General features: G+C 42.3%; 1 protein-coding gene across 4 annotated transcripts; it reads left to right on the top strand.

Moving 5' to 3' along the window:
* The first annotated feature begins 7,911 nt into the window (after positions 1 to 7,911).
* On the top strand, positions 7,912 to 18,221 carry LOC124040203 (uncharacterized protein C16orf52 homolog B-like). Of its 4 annotated transcripts, none has more exons than XM_046357146.1 (4): positions 7,912 to 8,755; positions 8,977 to 9,387; positions 16,160 to 16,372; positions 17,374 to 18,221. In XM_046357146.1, the coding sequence occupies exons 2-4, from the start codon at positions 9,366 to 9,368 to the stop codon at positions 17,556 to 17,558; spliced, it is 420 nt and encodes a 139-aa protein (XP_046213102.1). In that variant the 5' UTR covers positions 7,912 to 8,755; positions 8,977 to 9,365; the 3' UTR covers positions 17,559 to 18,221. The 4 variants fall into 4 exon arrangements, with proteins under 4 accessions (XP_046213102.1, XP_046213099.1, XP_046213100.1 ...); XM_046357145.1 differs by having other exon boundaries at positions 8,649 to 8,764; XM_046357143.1 differs by lacking the exon at positions 8,977 to 9,387 and having other exon boundaries at positions 7,912 to 8,764.
* Positions 18,222 to 21,661: the final 3,440 nt, after the last annotated feature.

A 21,661-nucleotide genomic window follows, 5' to 3' on the forward strand; every position in this document is an offset into this window, starting at 1 on the left:
TGAATGACAGTTTTTTCCAGCCGGAGCTCATTTTTTCCTTAATTCCCAGTTGTCTTAAATTAACTGAGGTTGGAAGTCCGAGATTTCCGAGTTCCCAGTTGTTTTGAACGCGGCATATGCATAGGAATGTGCTCATTGAATCTGTCAGTTTATTCAACAGTCGATGACGTTGCACGCAAACATTGGGTGATGGATGCAACCTCTGACCTTTGTGTGACGGAGTTACCGAATCTCGCGAGAGCTGAGGTTAGCTAAACATTTGAGAACAAAGCTCCGTGAAATCAGCAGCATTTAGCGTTACGAACAGGTCCAAATCGCGCAAAAATAAAAGTCATTCGTTTACTTGAACACAAGATCACAAAAAGTTTTGTATTTTGCATGTTTCAAGATTCGTTCTGTTTCTCTGATCCTACCCTCTCATGTTCATGCTATTTCAGGAGGTATTGAGGCATATTTTTGCGTTCTAGTGGTTATATAGGTACTCTGCCAAGTTGGGTAAATGAAATTTTAAAAATGCAATCAGTACATGTTCAAAAGCGGACATCAACATGTTAATTATACAACCATGTTAAATATTGATGAATAGAAAAGGAATTAATGATTGATATTTCAATATTCTATATATTAAATCATATCTGGAATAATAGTTGAATTTTCATTCCAGTAGATGGCAATGTCCCCATGCTGATCCAAGTCTGGGGTCTGAAGATACAGAAACAAAAAAGTTTATGAACTTGAAATGCATCCTTGCATTGGTAGATGTGCTGTACATTGTTATAAACAGTAATGTTACACTGCTATAAACTGTTATTATCGCTGTTGTTGACTGTTATAGACACAAATAACATTATACTGTTATTACGTTGTTATAACAACAGACATACTATGAAGGTCTTTATTTAAAAAATATATATATTTGGAAAGTTTACATCAATTGGACAGGCAGCACATGTATCTGTTTAATTATTACTTGATTCAAAAGTTATGGACAGAAATGTTGGTTGAAATAAGGGAAGGGTGTAGTCTGTACAGTGCATTCAGAAAGTATTCAGACCCCTTCCCCTTTTCCACAGTTTGTTATGTTACAGCCAAAATACCTTATTTACATAAGTATTCAGACACTTTGTTATGAGACTCGAGATCAGGTGCGTCTTGTGTCCGTTGATCATCCTTGAGATATTTCTACAACTTGATTGGAGTCCACCTGTGGTAAATTCAAATGATTGGATATGATTTGGAAAGGCACACACCTGTCTATATAAGGTCTCACAGTTGACAGTGCATGTCAGAGCAAAAACCAAGCCATGAGGTCTGTAGAGCTCTGAGACAGGATTGTGTCCAGGCACAGATATGAGGAAGGGTACGAAAAGTTCTGCAGCATTGAAGTTCCCCAAGAACACAGTGGTCTCCATAATTCTTAAATGGAATAAGTTTGGAACCACGGAACCTCTGGCCGCCTGGCCAAACTGAGCAATCAGGGGAGAAGGGCCTTGGTCAGGAGGTGACCAAGAACCTGATGGTCACACTAACAGCTCGAGTTCTAATGTGGAGATGGAAAACCTTCCAGAAGGACAACCATCTCTGCAGTACTCCACCAATCAGGCCTTTATGGTAGTGGCCAGACGGAAGCCACTCTTCAGTAAAAGGCACATGACAGCCCGCTTGGAGTTTGCCAAAAGGCACCTAAAGGATTCTCAGACCATGAGAAACAATATTCTCTGGTCTGATGAAACCAAGATGGAACTCTTTGGCCTAAATGCCAATTGTCACGTCTGGAGGAAACCTGGCACAATCCCTACAGTAAAGCACGGTGGTGGCAGCATCATACTGTGGGGATGTTTTTCAGCGGCAGGGACTGGGAGACCAGTCGAGGGAAAGATGAACAGATCAAAGTCCAGATCGCTCAGAACCTCAGACTGGGGCGAAAGTTTACCTTCCAACAGGACAACGACCTTAAGCACACAGCCAAGACAACACAGGAGTGTCTTCAGGACAAGTCTCTGAATGTCTTTGAGTGGCCCAGCCATCTCTGGAGAGACCTGAAAATCGCCATGCAGCGACACTCCCCATCCAAACTAACAGAGCAGAGAGAGGATCTGCAGAAAAGAATGGGAGAAACTCCCCAAATACAGGTGTGCCAAGCTTGTAGTGTCATACCCGAGAAGACTCAAGGCTGTAATCGCTGCCAAAGATGCTTCAACAAAGTACTAAGTAAAGGTTCTAAATACTAATGTAAATGTGATATTTCTAAACACCAGTTTTTGCCTTGTCATTATGGTGTACTGTGTGTAGATTAATGAGGGGGAAAAACGATTTAATCAATTTTACAATAAGGTTGTAACGTAGCAAAATGTGGAAAAGGTCAAGGGGGTCTGAATACTTTCCAAATGCACTGTATTAACGAGTGATCTGCTACTGTATAATACAGGGTTGGTATAATGTAAAGTTAAAGTAAAATCATGACAAGCAAATCTTATTTTTTAACTCAGGTTTTATTCAAAGAATAAATAAATAATAAATAAATAAATTATATTAATTTAATTAAGAATTCATGTATACAGAATTGATTTATTAATGGTAACTTGGTTATCATGGCTATGTGTAATAGCATTGAGAACCCCTCTGGGACCAGAACTGACTTCACTATTACTGAACTGATATACTGACTATTATATACCCAACTACACAGAGAGACAGCAATACATATCAAGACTGTTTCAAGGACAGCTTTTTTCCATCTACATAACATTGCAAAAATCAGAAACCTTCTGTCCAAAAATGATGCAGAAAAATGTATCCATGCTTTTGTTACTTCTAGGTTAGACTACTGCAATGTTTTACTTTCCGGCTACCCGGATAAAGCACTAAATAAACTTCCGTTAGTGCTAAATACGGCTGCTAGAATCCTGACTAGAACCAAAAAAATTGATCATATTACTCCAGTGCTAGCCTCACTACACTGGCTTCCTGTTAAGGCAAGGGCTGATTTCAAGGTTTTACTGCTAACCTACAAAGCATTACATGGGCTTGCTCCTACCTATCTTTCTGATTTAGTCCTGCCGTACATACCTACACATACGCTACGGTCACAAGATGCAGGCCTCCTAATTGTCCCTAGAATTTCTAAGCAAACAGCTGGAGGCAGGGCTTTCTCCTATAGAGCTCCATTTTTATGGAATGGTCTGCCTACCCATGTGAGAAATGCAGACTCGGTCTCAACCTTTAAGTCTTTACTGAAGACTCATCTCTTCAGTGGGTCATATGATTGAGTGTAGTCTGGCCCAGGAGTGTGAAGGTGAACGGAAAGGCTCTGGAGCAACGAACAACCTTGCTGTCTCTGCCTGGCCGGTTCCCCTCTCTCCACTGGGATTCTCTGCCTCTAACCCTATTACAGGGGCTGAGTCACTGGATTACTGGTGCTCTTTAATGCCGTCCCTAGGAGGGGTGCGTCACTTGAGTGGGTTGAGTCACTGATGTGATCTTCCTGTCTGGGTTGGCCCCCTCCTTTGGTTGTGCCGTGGCAGAGATCTTTGTGGGCTATACTCAGCCTTGTCTCAGGATGCTAAGTTGGTGGTTGAAGATATTCCTCTAGTGGTGTGGGGGCTGTGCATTGGCAAAGTGGGTGGGGTTATAGCCTTCCTGTTTGGCCCTGTCCGGGGGTATCATTGGACGGGGCCACAGTGTCTCCTGACCCCTCCTGTCTCAGCCTCCAGTATTTATGCTGCAGTAGTTTATGTGTCGGGGGGCTAGTCTATTATCTCTGGATTACTTCAAATCAAATCAAATCAAATTGATTTATATAGCCCTTCTTACATCAGCTGATATCTCAACGTGCTGTACAGAAACCCAGCCTAAAACCCCAAATAGCAAGCAATGCAAGTGTAGAAGCACGGTGGCTAGGAAGAACTCCCTAGAAAGGTCTAAACCTAGGAAGAAACCTAGAAAGAAAACTAGAGAGGAACCAGGCTATGGGGGGTGGCCTGTCCTCTTCTGGCTGTGCCGGGTGGAGATTATAACAGAACATGGCCAAGATGTTCAAATGTTCACAGATGACCAGCAGGGTAAAATAATAATAATCACAATGGTTGTAGATGGTGCAACAGGTCATCACCTCAGGAGTAAATGTCAGTTGGCTTTCCATAGCCAATCATTAAGAGTATCTTTACCGCTCCTGCTGTCTCTAGAGAGTTGACAATAGCAGGTCTGAGACAAGGTAGCACATACGGTGAACAGGTCAGTGTTCTATAACCGCAGGCAGAATAGTTAAAACTGGAGCAGCAGCACAACCAGGTGGACTGGGGACAGCAAGGAGTCATCAGGCCAGGTAGTCCTGAAGCATGGTCCTAGGGCTGAGAGAGAGAGCATACTTAAATCCACACAGGACACTGGATACGACAGGAGAAATACTCCAGATATAACAGACTGACCCTAGCCCCCCGACACAAACTATTGCTGCATAAATACTGGAAGCTGAGACAGGAGGGGTCGGGAGACACTGTGGCCCTGCCTGACGACACCCCCGGACAGAGCCAAACAGGCAGGATATAACCGCACCTTCTTGAAGCACAGCCCCCACCCCACTAGAGGGAAATCTTCAACCACCAACTTACCATCCTGAGACCATCCTGAGACCATCCCGAGTATAGCCCACAAAGATCTCTGCCACGGCACAACCCAAGAGGGGGCGCCAACCCAGACAGGAAGATCAAATCAGTGACTCAAACCACTCAATGGATGCACATGGAAGAGCACCAGTAAGCCAGTTACTTAGCCCCTGTAATAGGTTTAGAGGCAGAGAATCCCAGTGGAGAGAGGGGAACCGGCCAGGCAGAGACAGCAAGGGCGGTTCGTCGCTCCAGTGCCTTTCTGGTCACCTTCACACTCCTGAGCCAGACTACACAACAACAAAGACTTAATGGTCAAGACCGAGTTTGCGTCTCTCACATGGATAGGCAGTCCATTTCATAAAAATGAAGCTCTATAGGAGAAAGCCCTGCCTCCAGCTATTTGCTTAGAAATTCTAGGAACGTGCGTCTTGTGAACGTAGCGTACATGTAGGTATGTATGGCAGGATAATAATAATAATATATGCCATTTAGCAGACGCTTTTATCCAAAGCGACTAACAGTCATGTGTGCATACATTCTAAAGACCCTAGGTTACAAGCGCCATGCTCTACCAACTGAGCTACAGAAGGACCAGAAAGATAGGTAGGAGCAAGCCCATGTAATGCTTTATAGGCTAGCAGTAAAACCTTGAAATCAGCACCAGCCTGCAAAGGAATCCAGAGTAGAGAGGCTACCACTGGAGTAATATGATAATTTTTTTTTGTTCTAGTCAAGATTCTAGCAGCCGTGTTTAGCACTAACTGAAGTGAATTACCAGTTGACAGTTGACAGTAGGGTTTCCTCCCAAAAATACCATAATGATGCAAATCTTCATGGTATGACACCAGATCCTATTAGTACAGTCTCTGAGGATTCAAAATGTCCCTCTTTATTGGAGACAACTTATATAGAATTAACAATATGCTAGCAACACGAATGAAGACAGTTGGTGGGGAAGAGAGAGAGAGAGAGAGAGAGAGAGAGAGAGAGAGAGAGAGAGAGAGAGAGAGAGAAAGAGAGAGAGAGAGGAAGCATGCCTAAGATCACACAGTACACCAGGTAAGACATCCAGTTCCTAGCCCCTAGGCACATAGGTTATTGCAGCATAAATATTGGGGACTGAGACAGTTGGACTGGGCCAATGTGAAAATGTTCTCTTCAAAACATGTTTAAATCGTGTTCTGTTAAGAGTTGACAGCAGTTATCTGCCGCAATTGTTGCACCCCCTATTACTAGCCTGTTCAACCTCTCCTTCATATCGTCTGAGATCCCCAAAGATTGGAAAGCTGCCACAGTCATCACCCTCTTCAAAGGGGGAGACACTCTAGACCCAAACTGTTACAGACCTATATCTATTCTACCCTGCCTTTCTAAAGTCTTCGAAAGCCAAGTTAACAAACCGATCACCGACCATTTCGAATCCCACCGTACTTTCTCCGCTATGCAATCTGGTTTCAGAGCTTTCAGAGTCATGGGTGCACCTCAGACACGCTCAAGGTCCTAAACGATATCATAACCGCCATCGATAAAATACATTACTGTGCAGCCATATTCATTCACCTGGCCAAGGCTTTCGACTCTGTCAATCACCACATTCTTATCGGCAGACTCAACAGCCTTGGTTTCTCAAATGACTGCCTCACCTGGTTCACCGACTACTTCTCAGACAGAGTTCAGTGTGTCAAATCGGAGGGCCTGTTGTCCGGACCTTTGGCAGTCTCTATGGGGGTGCCACAGCGTTCAATTCTCGGGCCGACTCTTTTCTCTGTCTACATCAATGATGTTGCTCTTGCTGCTGGTGATTCTCTGATCCACCTCTACGCAGACGACACCATTCTGTATACGTCCGGCCCTTCTTTGGACACTGTGTTAACTAACCTCCAAACGAGCTTCACTGCCATACAACTCTCCTTCCGTGGCCTCCAACTGCTCTTAAATGCAAATGAAACTAAATGCATCCTCTTCAACCGATCGCTGCCCGCACCTGCTCACCCATCCAGCATCACTACTCTGGACGGTTCTGACTTAGAGTATGTGGACAATTACAAATACCTAGGTGTCTGGTTAGACTGTAAACTCTCCTTCCAGACTCACATTTAGCATCTCCAATTCAACATTAAATCTACCTATTTCGCAACAAAGCATCCTTGACTCATGCTGCCAAACATACCCTCGTAAAACTGACAACACACCAATCCTTGACTTCGGCGATGTCCTTTTCAAAATAGCCTCCAACACTCTACACAGCAAATTGGATGCAGTCTATCACAGTGCCATCCGTTTTGTCACCAAAGCCCCATATGCTACCCACCATTGCGACCTGTACGCTCTCGTTGGTTGGCCCTCGCTTCATATTTGTCGCCAAACCCACTGGCTCCAGGTTATCTATAAGTCTTTGCAAGGTAAAGCCCCACCTTATCTCAGCTCACTGGTCACCGTAGCAACACCCAGCCGTAGCACGCGCTCTAGCAGGTATATTTTACTGGTCAACCCCAAAGCTTATTTCTCTTCGGCCACCTTCCTTCCAGTTCTCTGCTGCCAATGACTGGAACGAATTGCAAAAGTCACTGAAGCTCGAAACTCATTTCTCCCTCTCTAACTTTAAGCATCAGCTGTCAGAGCAGCTCACAGATCATTGCACCTGTACATAGCCCATCTGTAAATAGCCCATCCAACTACCTCATCCCCATATAGTTTTTTTGCTCCTTTGCACCCCAGTATCTCTACTTGCGCATTCATCTTCTGCACATCTATCACTCCAGTGTTTAGTTTCTAAATTATAATTACTTCGCCACTACGGTCTATTTATTGCCTTACCTCCCTAATCTTACCTCATTTGCACACACTGTATATCGATTTTTTTTCTATTGTGTTATTGACTGTACACTTTTTTATTCCATGTGTAACTATGTGTTGTTTGTGTCGCACTGCTTTGCTTTATCTTGGCCAGGGCGCAGTTGTAAATGAGAACTTGTTCTCAACTGGTCTACCTGGTTAAATAAAGGTGAAATAAAAAATAAATAGTTTAAAACGATTAAAAATTCCAGCAACAGTGATGTTATTGTTGTGCAATTATAGTAAAAAATATAGACAGCAAATAGATATTTGTTCATTTATTTCGTTAATATATTGTTCGTTTTTAAAAATGTATAAATACATGTTTAAGTCACTTTAAACTATAAATCAGAAAAACATCTTGTAACAGTCGTGTTACATTTTTTTCAGGGGGACTTTTATTTAGACATTTTGCCGAATGATCACGTGACCTTAATGTCGCTTGTTTCACATTGCCAGAGAACAGCGAGTTTTGTTACCGCTGATTCCATTGAGCTGATTCCCCCTTCACTACATTGCTAGGCTACATTATAACCTCGAATGGATACATCTGACGGGCATTACAGGCTACATTATAACCTCGAATGGATACATCTGACGGGCATTGCAGGAGGGACAAATAACGGTATTTCTATTGAAGGGAGTATTGGCAGATTATGAAATCTGACCATTGCATACAATATATGTATTTGATGGAATTTCCATTTGTTTGCAATGAAGACATCTCAGATGGAGAAGATAAACGGACACAGGAAAGAAGCGGTATAATATGCACTCTTGCAAGCATCTCTTAAATAACATAATTTCGGCGAAAATGGTCGCAGAACTTTTGAGTTTTCCTTTAACTCATCTTTCAAATATATTTTCCTGACACCATAAGCTACCCTGTTGCGATACTGAGCTATGGTAATGGGTGAAACAGTGGGCGTTCATAACCAGGGCCATAGTCGATAGTTATAAGGCAATGAAAGGAAACGGCTTTGCATAAATCCTACACCAGGACTGCTGCGTGAAGATGAGAGGCTTGCCCTTCTACCAAGAGGACGATGACAATACATCCACTGGGCATGACCAAAACATTGATATGGGACCTTGAAATCCATGCCCGAATCCCTTTTGTCCTATCTGCCCTTGGAGGGGGCGAGATAGAGGAGACTTTCCTCTTTGACTCAATTATAAAGGAGAAGAGATCGTTCACATCTGAGAAATGGATAAACTCACCGTCATATCAGGATGCCTCTTTCTAGCAGCTGATATCTTTGCTATCGCCAGTATTGCCAATCCGGACTGGATCAACACAGGAGATGCAGCTGGTAAGTTAGGTGAGCTCATTTAACTTAATTGACTATTTACTTGACAGCCGTGCACACACCATCTGTCTACCGTTGGTGTCTAGGCTGCTACAGCTGACTGTCAATAATGTGCATTGACACACTATTCTTCTAGAAATTCACTTCACATTGGCCAAACTTTTTGAATCACACTTTTTTCCAAATATAACACTTTGGCATTCTGGTGTCCTTCCTCTTGACAGGTCAAAGGAGCTCCAGAATGTACCGAGGCCTCATCTAAGACCTTCTAAATGTTGTGTTACACCTATAGCCTTCCTGCTCTCTTTCTCCCTACATCCACATCATCACTCTCCAAAATACAGCTGCTGATAAATGATCTGCCCTCTACTTTTCCGCCCCACCATGCTCCTATACCCCATGTCCCTTCAAGGCATATACGCCTTCCTGTACCAGCTACTGACCCCCGTTGACAAATAGTGTGTCAGACTGAGCGATGTGAAGTGAGTGCCACTTATCCAGCTATGCCCTTGGAGGTCTGTTCAGCTCTCCACTCACTCTCTGTCTGTTATATGCATCTGACACAGACCGACTGAGGCATTGGTATTTCATCTACAGTCACCAGTCTGAGGGCATGGTGAAGTGCAGCAGCAAAGGTAGGCTACGCCTTTTTTGTTGTTGTTGCTACAGCTACAAAACAGGCTACTTGGAATGAGCTGGTGACCTTTAGCTACAGCTGTAGTCAGCAGATTGTAGTTCTGTGCTGTGGCCTACTGCATAAACGATGGGGTGACATTTTCCCCTGGTTGGTGTGAGGTAGGAACCAGGACAGAGATGTAACTTATTGAGTCCTGTGTTTAGATTTTAAACGGTATCATTTGTGATCATACTTTTTCATGTTTTGATACATCATGTACACCGGGACAAATAATTAAAACATAGGAAGGACCAAACTAGAGATAATATCCCACTTCCCTCCCACAAGACCACCAACATCACATCATGAATCTGAGGTTTTAAAACATGGTTATAACAATGCTATAACTGTCATATGTGCCCAGCACATTGAGAATTTATGCAAACCTGAAAATGTACAATTTATAGCCTACATTACACTGTTACAACAGTCCATTAGCATTCAGGTAGAACACACAATGCACAGAAGGAACAGAAACATGCTTGACTTCCCTTGTGAGACTTCCTCCTTTCATCTCACACAACAGAGAAGGTATGAAATCAAGCAGGGTTAAAAGCCTTTTGTTCCAGCCTAATTTGCCTGCTAGTAATTACCAGGTGGAGAGAAGCATTGTTTGTAAATGGAGATGTGTGGAGTCTTTCCTGATGAGGTCCGCTGGGAGGTAGAATTCTTTCAGATGAAGCACTCACAACTCAATTATCAAGGAAATTGCCTTGACTGGAAGGCCCTGTTTGTATATCTGAGGTCCAAACATATTGTTTTGTTCATGTGAAATGGGTAAATGCATAGACCTAGTTGTTCCTGCCAATTAAGTTAATTTGCCAGTCTAGCATTTTGGCAGCACCCAGATGTTGATGCTCATTGCTCACAGATAAGAAGATGTTGACACTGACATCATCAGATTGGACAATGTTATTATAAATCCAAAAGTCTCTCTTTCATCCCCTGAACTTTATCATGGAAAGCCAGCATCATGGTTTATTTGTTGACAGCAAACCTCTGTCCTCTCTAAGTAGTTATCCAGGAGGTGAATCTTTGAACAAGTTTATAGAGGTGTGTGAGTTATACTAACGTGCCTCCTGGTTGTTACGCAGGTATTCTGTAGTGAAGTCTGTAGCAGCAGGGGACTGACTGGGGCTGCATGGGGAAGTGTTTACTAACTACAGACATTGGCCCACAATCACACACAGTCACACACACCTCCCTGTGTCTCTAAGCCCTGGCTATCAGACAAGCCGGATGTGTTACGCATCTAAAACAGTCCCAAGAATTAGAAATGGCCTCCAAGAGTGCCAAGGAACAAAAAGTAGCATTTAGATCATTGACAAGCTATGGAATGGGTGTGTAAGCTTGCTAAAGAGAGGGAGATATTGTGTCATGACAGGATATAGTTAGAATAATAGTAGAGCGAATGATTTATTTCAGCTTTTATTTCTTTCAGCACATTCCCAGTGGGTCAGAAGTTTACATGCACTCAATTAGTATTTGGTAACATTGCCTTTAAATTGTTTAACTTGGGTCAAATGTTTCGGGTAACCTTCCACAAGCTTCCCACAATAATTTTGTCCCATTCCTCCTGACAGAGCTGGTGTAACTGAGTCAGGTTTGTATGCTTCCTTGCTCGCACACGCTTTTTCAGTTCTGCCCACACATTTTCTATGGGATTGAGGTCAGGGCTTTGTGATGGCCGCTCCAATATCTTGACTTTGTTGTCCTTTAGCCATTTTTCCACAACTTTGGAAGTGTGCTTGGGGTCATTGTCCATTTGGAAGACCCATTTGCGACTAAGCATTAACTTCCTAACTGATGTCTTGAGCTGTTGCTCCAATATATCCACATAATTTTCCTTGCTCATGAAGCCATCTGTTTTGTGAAGTGCACCAGTCCCTCCTGCAGCAAAGCACCCCCACAACGTGATGCTGCCACCCCCATACTTCACGATTTGGATTGTGTTCTTCAGCTTGCAAGCCTCCCATATCGATATCGGTCATTATGGCCAAACAGTTCTATTTTTATTCAATTTTTTTATCAGACCAGAGGACATTTCTACAAAAAGTACGATCTTTGTCCCCACGTGCAGTTGCAAACCATAGTCTGGCTTTTTTATGGTGGTTTTGGAGCAGTGGCCGCTTCATATCCTTGCTGAGCGGCCTTTTAGGTTATGTTATTGTCAGGATTTGGCCAGGGTTGTTCCGGTTTTTGGTCACTAGATGCCCCCATTGTGCTTTTTGACCTTTTGTTTTCCCTTGATCCCCATTATTATTTGCACCTGTGCCTCGTTTCCCCTGATTGTATTTAAACCCTTAGTTTTCCTCAGTTATTTGCTCTGTGTTTGTATGTTAGCACCCAGCCCTAGTATTCTGTGTACTCTTGTTGATCCCGGTGGACTCTCTTGTGGAATTCTGTTTTTTGTTCTTGTTTATTTATTTTTTAGTATCTTTTGAGGCTTTTTATGCTTTACCTACCACCTTGTGGATTTACCTTTTTCCTGAAGGACTTCACTTTTTTACTTCATTAAATACACTGTCTCAAGTACTGCTGTGTCTGCCTCATCTTCTGGGTTCTGCTGACTATTCGTGGCTCAGTTGGTTAAGTGACTGTTTTTCACTCCGGAGACCTGGGTTCGCAACCGGGTCCTGACAGTTATGTTATGTTAGGTTACGATATAGGACTCGTTTTACTGTGGATATAGATACTTTTGTACCTGTTTCCTCCAGCATCTTCACAAGGTCCTTTGCTGTTGTTCTGGGATTGATTTGCACTTTTCGCACCAAAGTACATTCATATCTAGGATACAGAACGTGTCACCTTCTTGAGCGGTATGACGGCTGCATGGTCCCATTGTGTTTATACTTGCGGACTATTGTTTGTACAGATGAACGTGGTACCTTCAGGGGTTTGGAAATTGCTCCCAAGGATGAACCAGACTTGTGGAGGTCTACAATTTATTTTCTGAGGTCTTGGCTGATTTCTTTTGATTGATTTTCCCATGATGTCAAGCAGAGAGGCACTGCATTTGAAGGTAGGCCTTGAAATACATCCACAGGTACACCTCCAATTGACTCAAATTATGTCAATACGTCTATCAGAAGCTTCTAAAGCCATGACATAATTTTCTGGAATTTTCCAAGCTGTTTAAAGGCACAGTAAACTTCTGACCCACTAGAAATGTGGTACAGTGAATTATAAGTTAAATAATCTGTCTGTAAACAATTGTTGGAAAAATTACAATTGTTGAAACAATTGTTGGAAAAATTAACCGACTTGCCAAAACTATAGTTTGTTAACAACAAATTTGTGGAGTGGTTTAAAAGTGAGTTTGAATGACTCCAACCTAAGCGTATGTACACTTCAAACTTCAACTGTATCTAAACTAATGAAAGGGTTTATCTTCAAAACAAATCAGCTAAAGTAAAAAAACACCATTGATGGGAAGTTTTCCACTCAGATCTCTGTCCGGTACTATAACATGATCTGTATCAGGGCTGTTGATATATTATTCATATTCCATTCATTTGTGATTCTGGTCATTGGGAAGCAAACTGGACCACTATAATGAGTGAGGAAACATGACACTTTAGTTTAGTAATGATTAATTATATTCATTAGGATGCTATGTCAATAGCCATGGCATAACAGCTGTAGTCAACGTTACATACATTTACACTAGGCCTGCATGTGTGTCTTGACATCACAGGCGGCTGGTGGCACCTTAATTGGAGAGGATTTTCTTATAGTAATGGCTGGAACTGAATAAATGGAATATAGAATACATCAAACAGATGGTTTCTATGTGTTTGATAACATTCCATTCAAGCCATTATTATGAGCCGTCCTCCCCTCAGGAGCGTCCTGTGCTTTACATACTGAACACCGAATGGCAAATCACTAAATTGCTATTACTAAGCCTCAGTGCTGGCATCTAAGGACAAAGTTCCAATCTTTGGCAGCATACTCGCATTAAGGGCAGTATACTATGTCCTTAAACCTTTGAGGGATGCTCATCATATAAGTCCATACTCAATCTCTCCCTCCCCTCCCCTCCCCTCTTTAGTGATGTACAGTATGTTCTTGTTTCAGAGCCATAATGGGGTATTTGTAAGTCTCAGCAGGACTGGACCGATCTGTCCAATTACTAAATTCATCTCCATCCATCTCTCTAATCCAATAGATAAAAAATGGTTGTGCCAAGGCCACTGTTAGTTCCTCTCTCCTCTAGCCGCTCTTTCTCCATCCTCTGTTCTTCTCTCCACTCTGCCAAAGCCTCTGTTCCTCTCTCCGCTTCGTCCCGAGCCACTGGAAATGACAAGGTGCTGGCAAACTGCTCGCCTCATGAGAAACAATGATTTAATTTTACATTTCTCTCTTAAAAATCTATACTGGTGAATTGTCCTTAATAGCTGATGAGGGGGTTGAGTGTTGCTGAGTTGACATACAGTGGCAAGTCAAAGTATGTGAACCATTTGGAATTACCTGGATTTCTGCATAAATTGGTCATAAAATTTGATCTGATCTTCTTTAAGTCACAACAATAGATAAACACAGTTTGTTTAAACTAATAACACACAATCAATCATACGTTTTCATGTCTATATAGAACACACCGTGTAAACATTCACAGTGTAGGGTGGGAAGGTATGTGAACCCTTGGATTTAATAACTGGTTGACCCTCCTTTGGCAGCAACAAACTCAACCAAACATTTTCTGTAGTTCCGGATCAGACCTGTACAACAATCAGGAGGAATTTTGGACCGTTCATCTTTACAAAACTGTTTCAGTTCAGCAATATTCTTAGGATGTCTGGTGTGTACCGCTCACAAGGTCATGCCACAGCATTTTAAATCAGATTGAGGTCAGGACTCTGACTGGACCACTCCAGGAGGCGTATTTTCTTCTGTTGAAGCCATTCTGTTGTTGATTTTACTTGTACTTACTGTGTTTTGGGTCGTTGTCCTGTTGCATCACCTAACTCCTGTTGAGCTTCAATTGGCGGACAGATAGCCTTACATTCTCCTGCAAAATGTCTTGATAAATTTAATTCATTTTCCCGTCGATGATAGCAAGCTGTCCAGGCCCTGAGGCAGCAAAACAGCCCCAAAACATGATGATCCCTCCACCATACTTTACAGTTGGGATGAGGTTTTGATGTTGGTGTGCTGTGCCTTTTTTCCCACCAATAGTGTTGTGTGCTCCTTCCAAACGACTCCACAGAATGTCCACAGAATATTTTGCCAGAAGCGCTGTGAAACATCCAGGTGCTCTTTTGCGAACTTCAGACGTGCAGCAATGTTTTTTCTGGACAGCAGTGGCTTCTTCTGTGGTGTCCTCCCATGAACACCATTCTGGTTTAGTGTTTTAGGTATCGTAGTCTCGTCAACAGAGATGCTAGCATGTTCCATAGATTTCTGTAAGTCTTTAGCTGACACTCTAGGATTCTTCTTAACCTCATTGAGCATTATGCGCTATGCTCTTGCAATCTTCTTTGCAGGACGGCTACTCCTAGGGAGAGTAGCAACAGTGGACGGATGAACATCCAGGCTTTTAGAGATACTTTTGTAACCCTTTCCAGCTTTATGCAGGCCAACAATTCTAATCTTAGTTCTTCTGAGATCTCTTTTGTTCAAGGCATGGTTCACATCAGGCAATGCATCTAGTGTATATCAAACTCAAATTTTGTGAGTGTTTTTTATAGGGCAGGGCAGCTCTAACCAACATCTCTAATCTCATCTCATTGATTGGACTCAAGGTTAGCTGACTCCTGGTTCCAATTAGCTTTTGGATAAGTCATTAGCCTAGGGGTTCACATACTTCTCAAACCTACCCTGTGAAGGTTTAAATTATGTATTCAATATAGACAAGAAAAATACAATAATATGTGTGTTATTAGTTTAAGCACACTGTGTTTGTCTATTGTTGTGACTAAGATGAAGATCAGATCAAATTTTATGACCAATTTATTCAGAAATCCAGGTAATTCCGAAGGGTTCACATACTTTTTCTTGCCACTGTATTCTGAGTTGAGTCAGGGAAAGACAGGAAGGGTGGAGTTCGTATACGATCTTGTTGTTGTCGAAAGCGTTATGTCTTCAGCAGGCCTAACTAACTGACATAATTGGACCCACCAGGCTGTGGGGCAGGAGAGCAGAGGCTCTTAGGCAGTGAGTTCCTTTCTGATGTAAGGCCTCTCTTCCCTCTCTCTCCTTTATCTTATCTCTCTCTGTGGTGTCAGGGGCTCTGGTCCTGAGCCATCTGAGTCTTACGCCATTGATTGATTCCTCAGGGACCCCTGGCATTGGTTCAGGGCCTAGGAGTCCCACTCTTCAGCCTTGTTATTATACCAACCCTCCTTGAGCTCTACTTTGTGTGGTCACAGGGGACTGGAAGTGGAAACCGGTGTCACCAGGGAAGTCATTAGTCCAGTCGTGATGTAATGCCGTCATGCCTCATACAGATCTTAGCTTATCTAATGGTGACACCATCACAAGTTGAGGGATATTTCATAACTGATTCAATCTGCTGCTCTGGGTTATGCTTCTTCTAATAAAACAATGTGTACATCTTGTGGTGGGACAGCACAGTTGACCAGCGAGAGTATGCTATGTGTGTGATGAAAGATACTCTCCCTCTGTGTGTCTATGTGATTAAGCACTCTCTCTGTAGGTGCTCTGACAGCGGGACTGCCGGTCGTGTGTGATCTAACCCGGACTGATCTCTGTCTCTCTCTCCCTAGGTTCCCTGACGGTAGGCCTGGTGCGGCAGTGCCAGACCATCCACGGTCGTGACCGGACCTGTATCCCCCCGCGGCTACCCCCAGAGTGGGTCACCACCCTCTTCTTCATCATCCTGGGCATCATCTCCCTCACGGTGACCTGCGGCCTGCTAGTGTTATCACACTGGTACCGTGAAGCCACTCGTTACGCCCGCTGGATTGCCTTCACTGGGAGTATGTTTCATTTGGACTTATTTAACAGTTATTCAACCAGGCTGGTCAATGGAGAACCAGTTCTTGTTTACAGTGACGGCAAAGAGACAAAAACCACAATAGGATAAATACAGAAACTAGCCAACAACCCTTTCATTCATGAGTGGGGCCAGACATAACCCCCCATTATCCCCTATGTGGGCTCTGGGTAAAGTAGTACAGACTAGGGAATAGGCCAGGGTCATTTGAGGCATAGCCATTAGTTGGCCTACAGCTTCAAAGCACCTTAAGATTCTTGTTATATCACTAATGGATGTTAGCGAATGGATTTGAGATTAATGTCACTTGGGTTTCATTTTAGGAAAAGCTTTTGTGTGGTAACTGTGTCTGTGCTGAGTGGCTCCTTGAACACGTAGGCTACAGTAAATGGGTCTGTTGCTATTTTAAGAGGGAAAGAGACCATGGGGCTGCTATTAGCAGACCTAAAATCAGTAGGAGGGATTTTAGTGGTCCAAGGGATATGACGGAATAACTTTCTTTGTTATTATTATACTACGATAGGTTATTTTAGCTGAATCATTATTGGGCAAAAATGACCTTGAGGTATAATAATAAACTAATGACAATGTAATATGACAATGTAAATTGTTGAGCGCTCATGTGTAAAGATATATATTGTTAAATATCTATGGTCTATTTTGATATTATGGTCTATTTTGATATCAGAGGGGTGAGTAATGTCTGAATTAGTTTATTCTGGGAGTTATTGATCATAATGACTAGACATAACTGTGTGGTTTTAGGTATTCAGACTATTCACACTACATGATAACATGACATGTCACTTAGATCAGGCTACAATGCCGATGAAAACGCAATATAGAATTTAGCCTGACATTGTGTACACTGTTGCTGCCTATTTTTTCAATGTTGTAAGAGATATTGCTCCCTAAATTGTATGCACTGTGAATAGTGTTTTTAAGACGACTGTGTTTCTAAAATGTTTTCTCTCTCCTCCACAGTGATCCTGTTTTGTATGGCGGCTCTTATATTTCCTATAGGATTTTACATCGATGAGGTTGGGGGACAGCCTTATAAACTACCCAACAACACAGTGGTGGGGTCCTCATATGTACTCTTTGTTCTATCTATATTTTTCACTATAGTGGGACTACTGTTTGCAGGAAAGGTCTGCTTGCCTGGGTGACATATTGGACACTTAAGTGTCATGCTTGCGTCGCCTCATTAGCTAGCTTTTGAGGTGGCACCATCGGTTAAGACGCTTAAGGAGGGCGGCTACGTGTGTTTTGTAAGGCAGAGGTCCTGAGTTCACGCCAGGTATGGGCCAAATCGTGAGGAAGTGGTACTGGCTAAGCAAGCAGCGTGACAGCATGACGTTTGAAAATGGAAGCCTGGAAGGGAAAAATAGGAACTGTGAGAAACACACTTTCTCTGTGTTTGTGGAACTCTCTGATGCACCTTTGGATGACAGGTCTCTACAGCCCCTAGCCCTGGTCCCAAAAGCAGGTAGTAGGCACTAGCCTGTCTGTGGTCATAGATATGGGAGGAATGGACACCTATCCAGTCCCTTCACAGATCAGTGAACACAGAGGTTTTGTTCCACGAATAGAGTGCCTTTTCGGGTATAGTGTAACTTTTTATTTCACCTGATTTTAACATTTTGTCATAAAAAGCACGTTTTAACGTCATAAGAAATATGTTTCTCCAACTCCTTTTGAAAAAAAAATCTTTAAAAAGGAATCATTTCACCATATTTAAACGAGAGTTCAGTTGACGTAACAGGGTTGACCTTAAACCTGAGTGACATGAATCACTAATCAAATGAAATAAATAATAAATCTTCAGAAATCACTTTGTCAAAGCAACAAATGTTATTAGGGCTTTACATTGGTTATGAACACTTGGGGAAAGTTGGGGATGTTAAGTCGGTTAAAATCTTTAAGCCGGACAAAAATGACACAGGACATGCCAAAATGATCACAACTCAGGATAAGACCCAGATGCACAGTTTGAATCACAGATGTTTATTAACAAAACGGGGCAGGCAGTCGACAGGTCAAGGGCAAGCAGAGGTCGGTAATCCAGGGCAGAGACAGTAAGGTACAGAACGGCAGGCAGGCTCAGGGTCAGGGCAGGCAGAGGGGTCAAAACTGGAAAAACAAGAAAAATGGGGTAGAGAGAGAGAGAAACAGGAGTACGGGGAAAACACGCTGGTAGGCTTGACGAGACAAGACGAACTGGCAACAGACAAACAGAAAACACAAGTATGAATGCACGGGGAATAATGATGGGCAACACCTGGAGGGGCTGGATACAAGCACAAGGCAGGTGAAACAGATCAGGGTGACAAAAATTGGGATTTTCTGAGAAAACCAATGTATTTTAATTTAAAACACACTACAAATATTTTTTCAAATGTTTAGTTAGAGTGTAGATGTATATAGTGCCTTCATACCTCTTGATTTATTTCACATGTTGTTGTTACATACAGCCTGAATTCAAAATGGATACACACAATAGCCCATAATGACAAAGTGAAAACATGTTTTTAGAATTTTTTGCAAATTCATAGAAAATGTCATACAGAAATATATATTTTACAGAAGTATTCACACACCTGAGTCAATACTTTCTAGAAGCACCTTTGGCAGCTGTGAGTGTTTCTGGGTAAGTCTCTAAGAGCTTGCCATACCTGGATCATGCAACTTTTTCCCATTATTCTTTTGAAAATTCTTCAAGCTCAGTCAAATTGGTTCTTGACACATCATACTAAAATTAGTGTCTCGGATTTACATAAAGAATAATACAAAATGCTCTGAGACCAGGTTGGTTATAGAGCAGTAAAGCACAGCTCAGAGCCAGCTACTGGCAAGCAGGGACAAGGTTGGGCTGCTGAGAAGGTTACCTCTCTCTCCCACTGGCCCACTGTTGATAAAGGTCAAGCAGCAGTCATTCAAAAGCCTTTCTGCTCTGACCTTCCCTCCACGCACAGCACACCACAACCACTGCTATTATCAGCCCTGCGGAAAACACTTAAATCTTGGATTATTATTTTTGTTGTGTATGTAGGCTGCTGTGTCCTTGGCTGGGATTAATTCCATTTGCGTTTTGCCAGCTATGCACCTTTTAAAAGCTTATTTATTTCAGCATCCACGGAGATCACATTCACAGTAAAGCACGGCATCGGTCTGCTCAATCAGAAATGTAGGGCAGAGCCCCTTCTGATTTGAGCCCCACCTGTTTAGCAAACATTTTTGCTGTTGCCTGTTTTGCATGTTATTTTGGCATTAATATGTGTCACATATCAGTTTGCAATGTAAAAAAAATCATTGAGTTAATAACGCCACATACAAACATGGTCTCTTTTTTGTTTTCTTGAGTAAGGCAGCTCCAAAATGCTTGTGTTTCAGTCTAGCTCAGTGCCTTCTGTGGTGGGGCAGCCAGCGAAAAATAAAGAGAGTAGGGGTTTGTAATGTTTGCTAGTTGCGCCGTGATTGGCTCAGTGTTCTGTCACTCATGGGAACACTACGTCGCCGCAAAATCTGAATAGGGGAGCTCGAACATTTAAGCCCCTTGGGTGCTGCCATTGAGTTACATTATACGTGCCCATCCAAGAAGGCTCAAGGTCATTGGCCACAGATAAAATTACGTTAAATCTACCGTAGCTTTGATTGGACTGACAATGTCAACATCATACTTTCAAAATCTTAGCAAGCAAGCGACGAACAAGCATGAATCACATCGAACATCTACTGGCAAATCCTTTTCAATCCTTGTCATATGAAGAGAAATGATAGATAAAAAGTATCGGTGCTCATCGGATATTGGACATAAACATTACACAACAAGTTGGAAATCGCAAATTCAACATTGAGTGGTTTGGAAGGAATCAGTGGCTAACTGCAAGTGTTGCAAAGCAATCACTAGCCTGCTATTCAGTGGAGAGGGTTTGCGGTCCATGTCTGGGTTTAAGGGTCTCTTTTATAAGCTTAAAATGATAAACATTCACATTCAACCCCATGGGCCAGAAAAGGTTGAATACATTGGCCATGCTGTTAATCCATCATGACTTTGCCACATTCAAAACAACTGGGAAGATGCGTTTTGAACAGTCATCCAACTCGGAATTCCAAGTCAGGAACTCGGGCCTCTTTCTAGAGCTCCAACCTGAAGATCACTGATGTCATGATTCAACCTTGTTTTTTCCCTCTGAGTTCCCAATTGTCTTGAAAACCCCATAAATCCAAAGAATGACAGGTTTTGATGATGAAATTTGCCCACAAGAAAGACCACCAACACCACCTTCCTGTTCATGTAAGCACAGCACAACAAAGTGAGTCCAAATATGTCTTGTATGCTGCTGCATAAATTATGTAAGATGCCAGGAAGATATGTATACTGTAGCTAAGAAAGTAATACTAAGTGTATGTTGTGTAGTAAACTGTTAGTAGCCCATGTGTCTCACCCTAATAATTTGGTCCCTTTCCCCCTCATAACTTAGACTAATGTTGTGACTTGGTGGTGCACATGTAGCCTATAGCCTGTTTTAGAGAAATTCCATCATCGAATATTGTAAGAGTTTTCATTGTCTGCTTATATGCCTCCTTTATTCCCTTTGTTTATCCTACAGTTCTGACTTGGTGTACAGGGAGAATACTGTAAGAACGGGTTCTGAATTCTGTCGCTGCACATTTCAAAAGTGCTGAACAAATTGTTATATTGACTACGTCCGTTTTAGCATGCTCATTTGGTATTTTATTAGGATCCCCATTAGCTGTTGCAAAAGCAGCTGCTACCCTTCCTGGGGTCCACACAAAACATGAAACATGACATAATACAGAACATTAATAGACAAGAACAGCTCAAAGACAGAATTACAGTTGAAGTCTGAAGTTTACATACACCTTATCCAAATACATTTCAACTCCGTTATTCACAATTACTGACATGTAATCCTAGTAAAAATTCCCTGTCTTAGGTCAGTTAGGATCACCACTTTATTTTAAGAATGTGAAATGTCAGAATAGTAGAGATAATGATTTATTTCAGCTTTGATTTCTTTCATCACATTTCCAGTGGGTCAGAAGTTTTACATACACTCAATTAGTATTTGGTAGCATTGCCTTTAAATTGTTTAACTTGGGTCAAATGTAGCCTTCCACAAGCTTCCCAGAATAAGTTGGGTGAATTTTGGCCCATTCCTCCTGACAGAGTTGGTATAACTGAGTCAGGTTTGTAGGCCTCCTTGCTCGCACATATTTTTTTTAGTTCTGCCCACAAATTTTCTAT

This window comes from Oncorhynchus gorbuscha, linkage group LG07 (assembly GCF_021184085.1).
Source record: "Oncorhynchus gorbuscha isolate QuinsamMale2020 ecotype Even-year linkage group LG07, OgorEven_v1.0, whole genome shotgun sequence".
Classification (NCBI taxonomy): domain Eukaryota; kingdom Metazoa; phylum Chordata; class Actinopteri; order Salmoniformes; family Salmonidae; genus Oncorhynchus; species Oncorhynchus gorbuscha.

Coding starts and splice junctions, on each gene's coding strand:
- LOC124040203 (XM_046357143.1), top strand. CDS start 8,650: ATGGATAAACTCACCGTCATATCAGGATGCCTCTTTCTAGCAGCTGAT. Junction 8,765..16,159: donor AGATGCAGCTGGTAAGTTAG/GTGAGCTCATTT, acceptor CTCTCTCCCTAG/GTTCCCTGACGGTAGGCCTG. Junction 16,373..17,373: donor CTGGATTGCCTTCACTGGGA/GTATGTTTCATT, acceptor TCTCCTCCACAG/TGATCCTGTTTTGTATGGCG.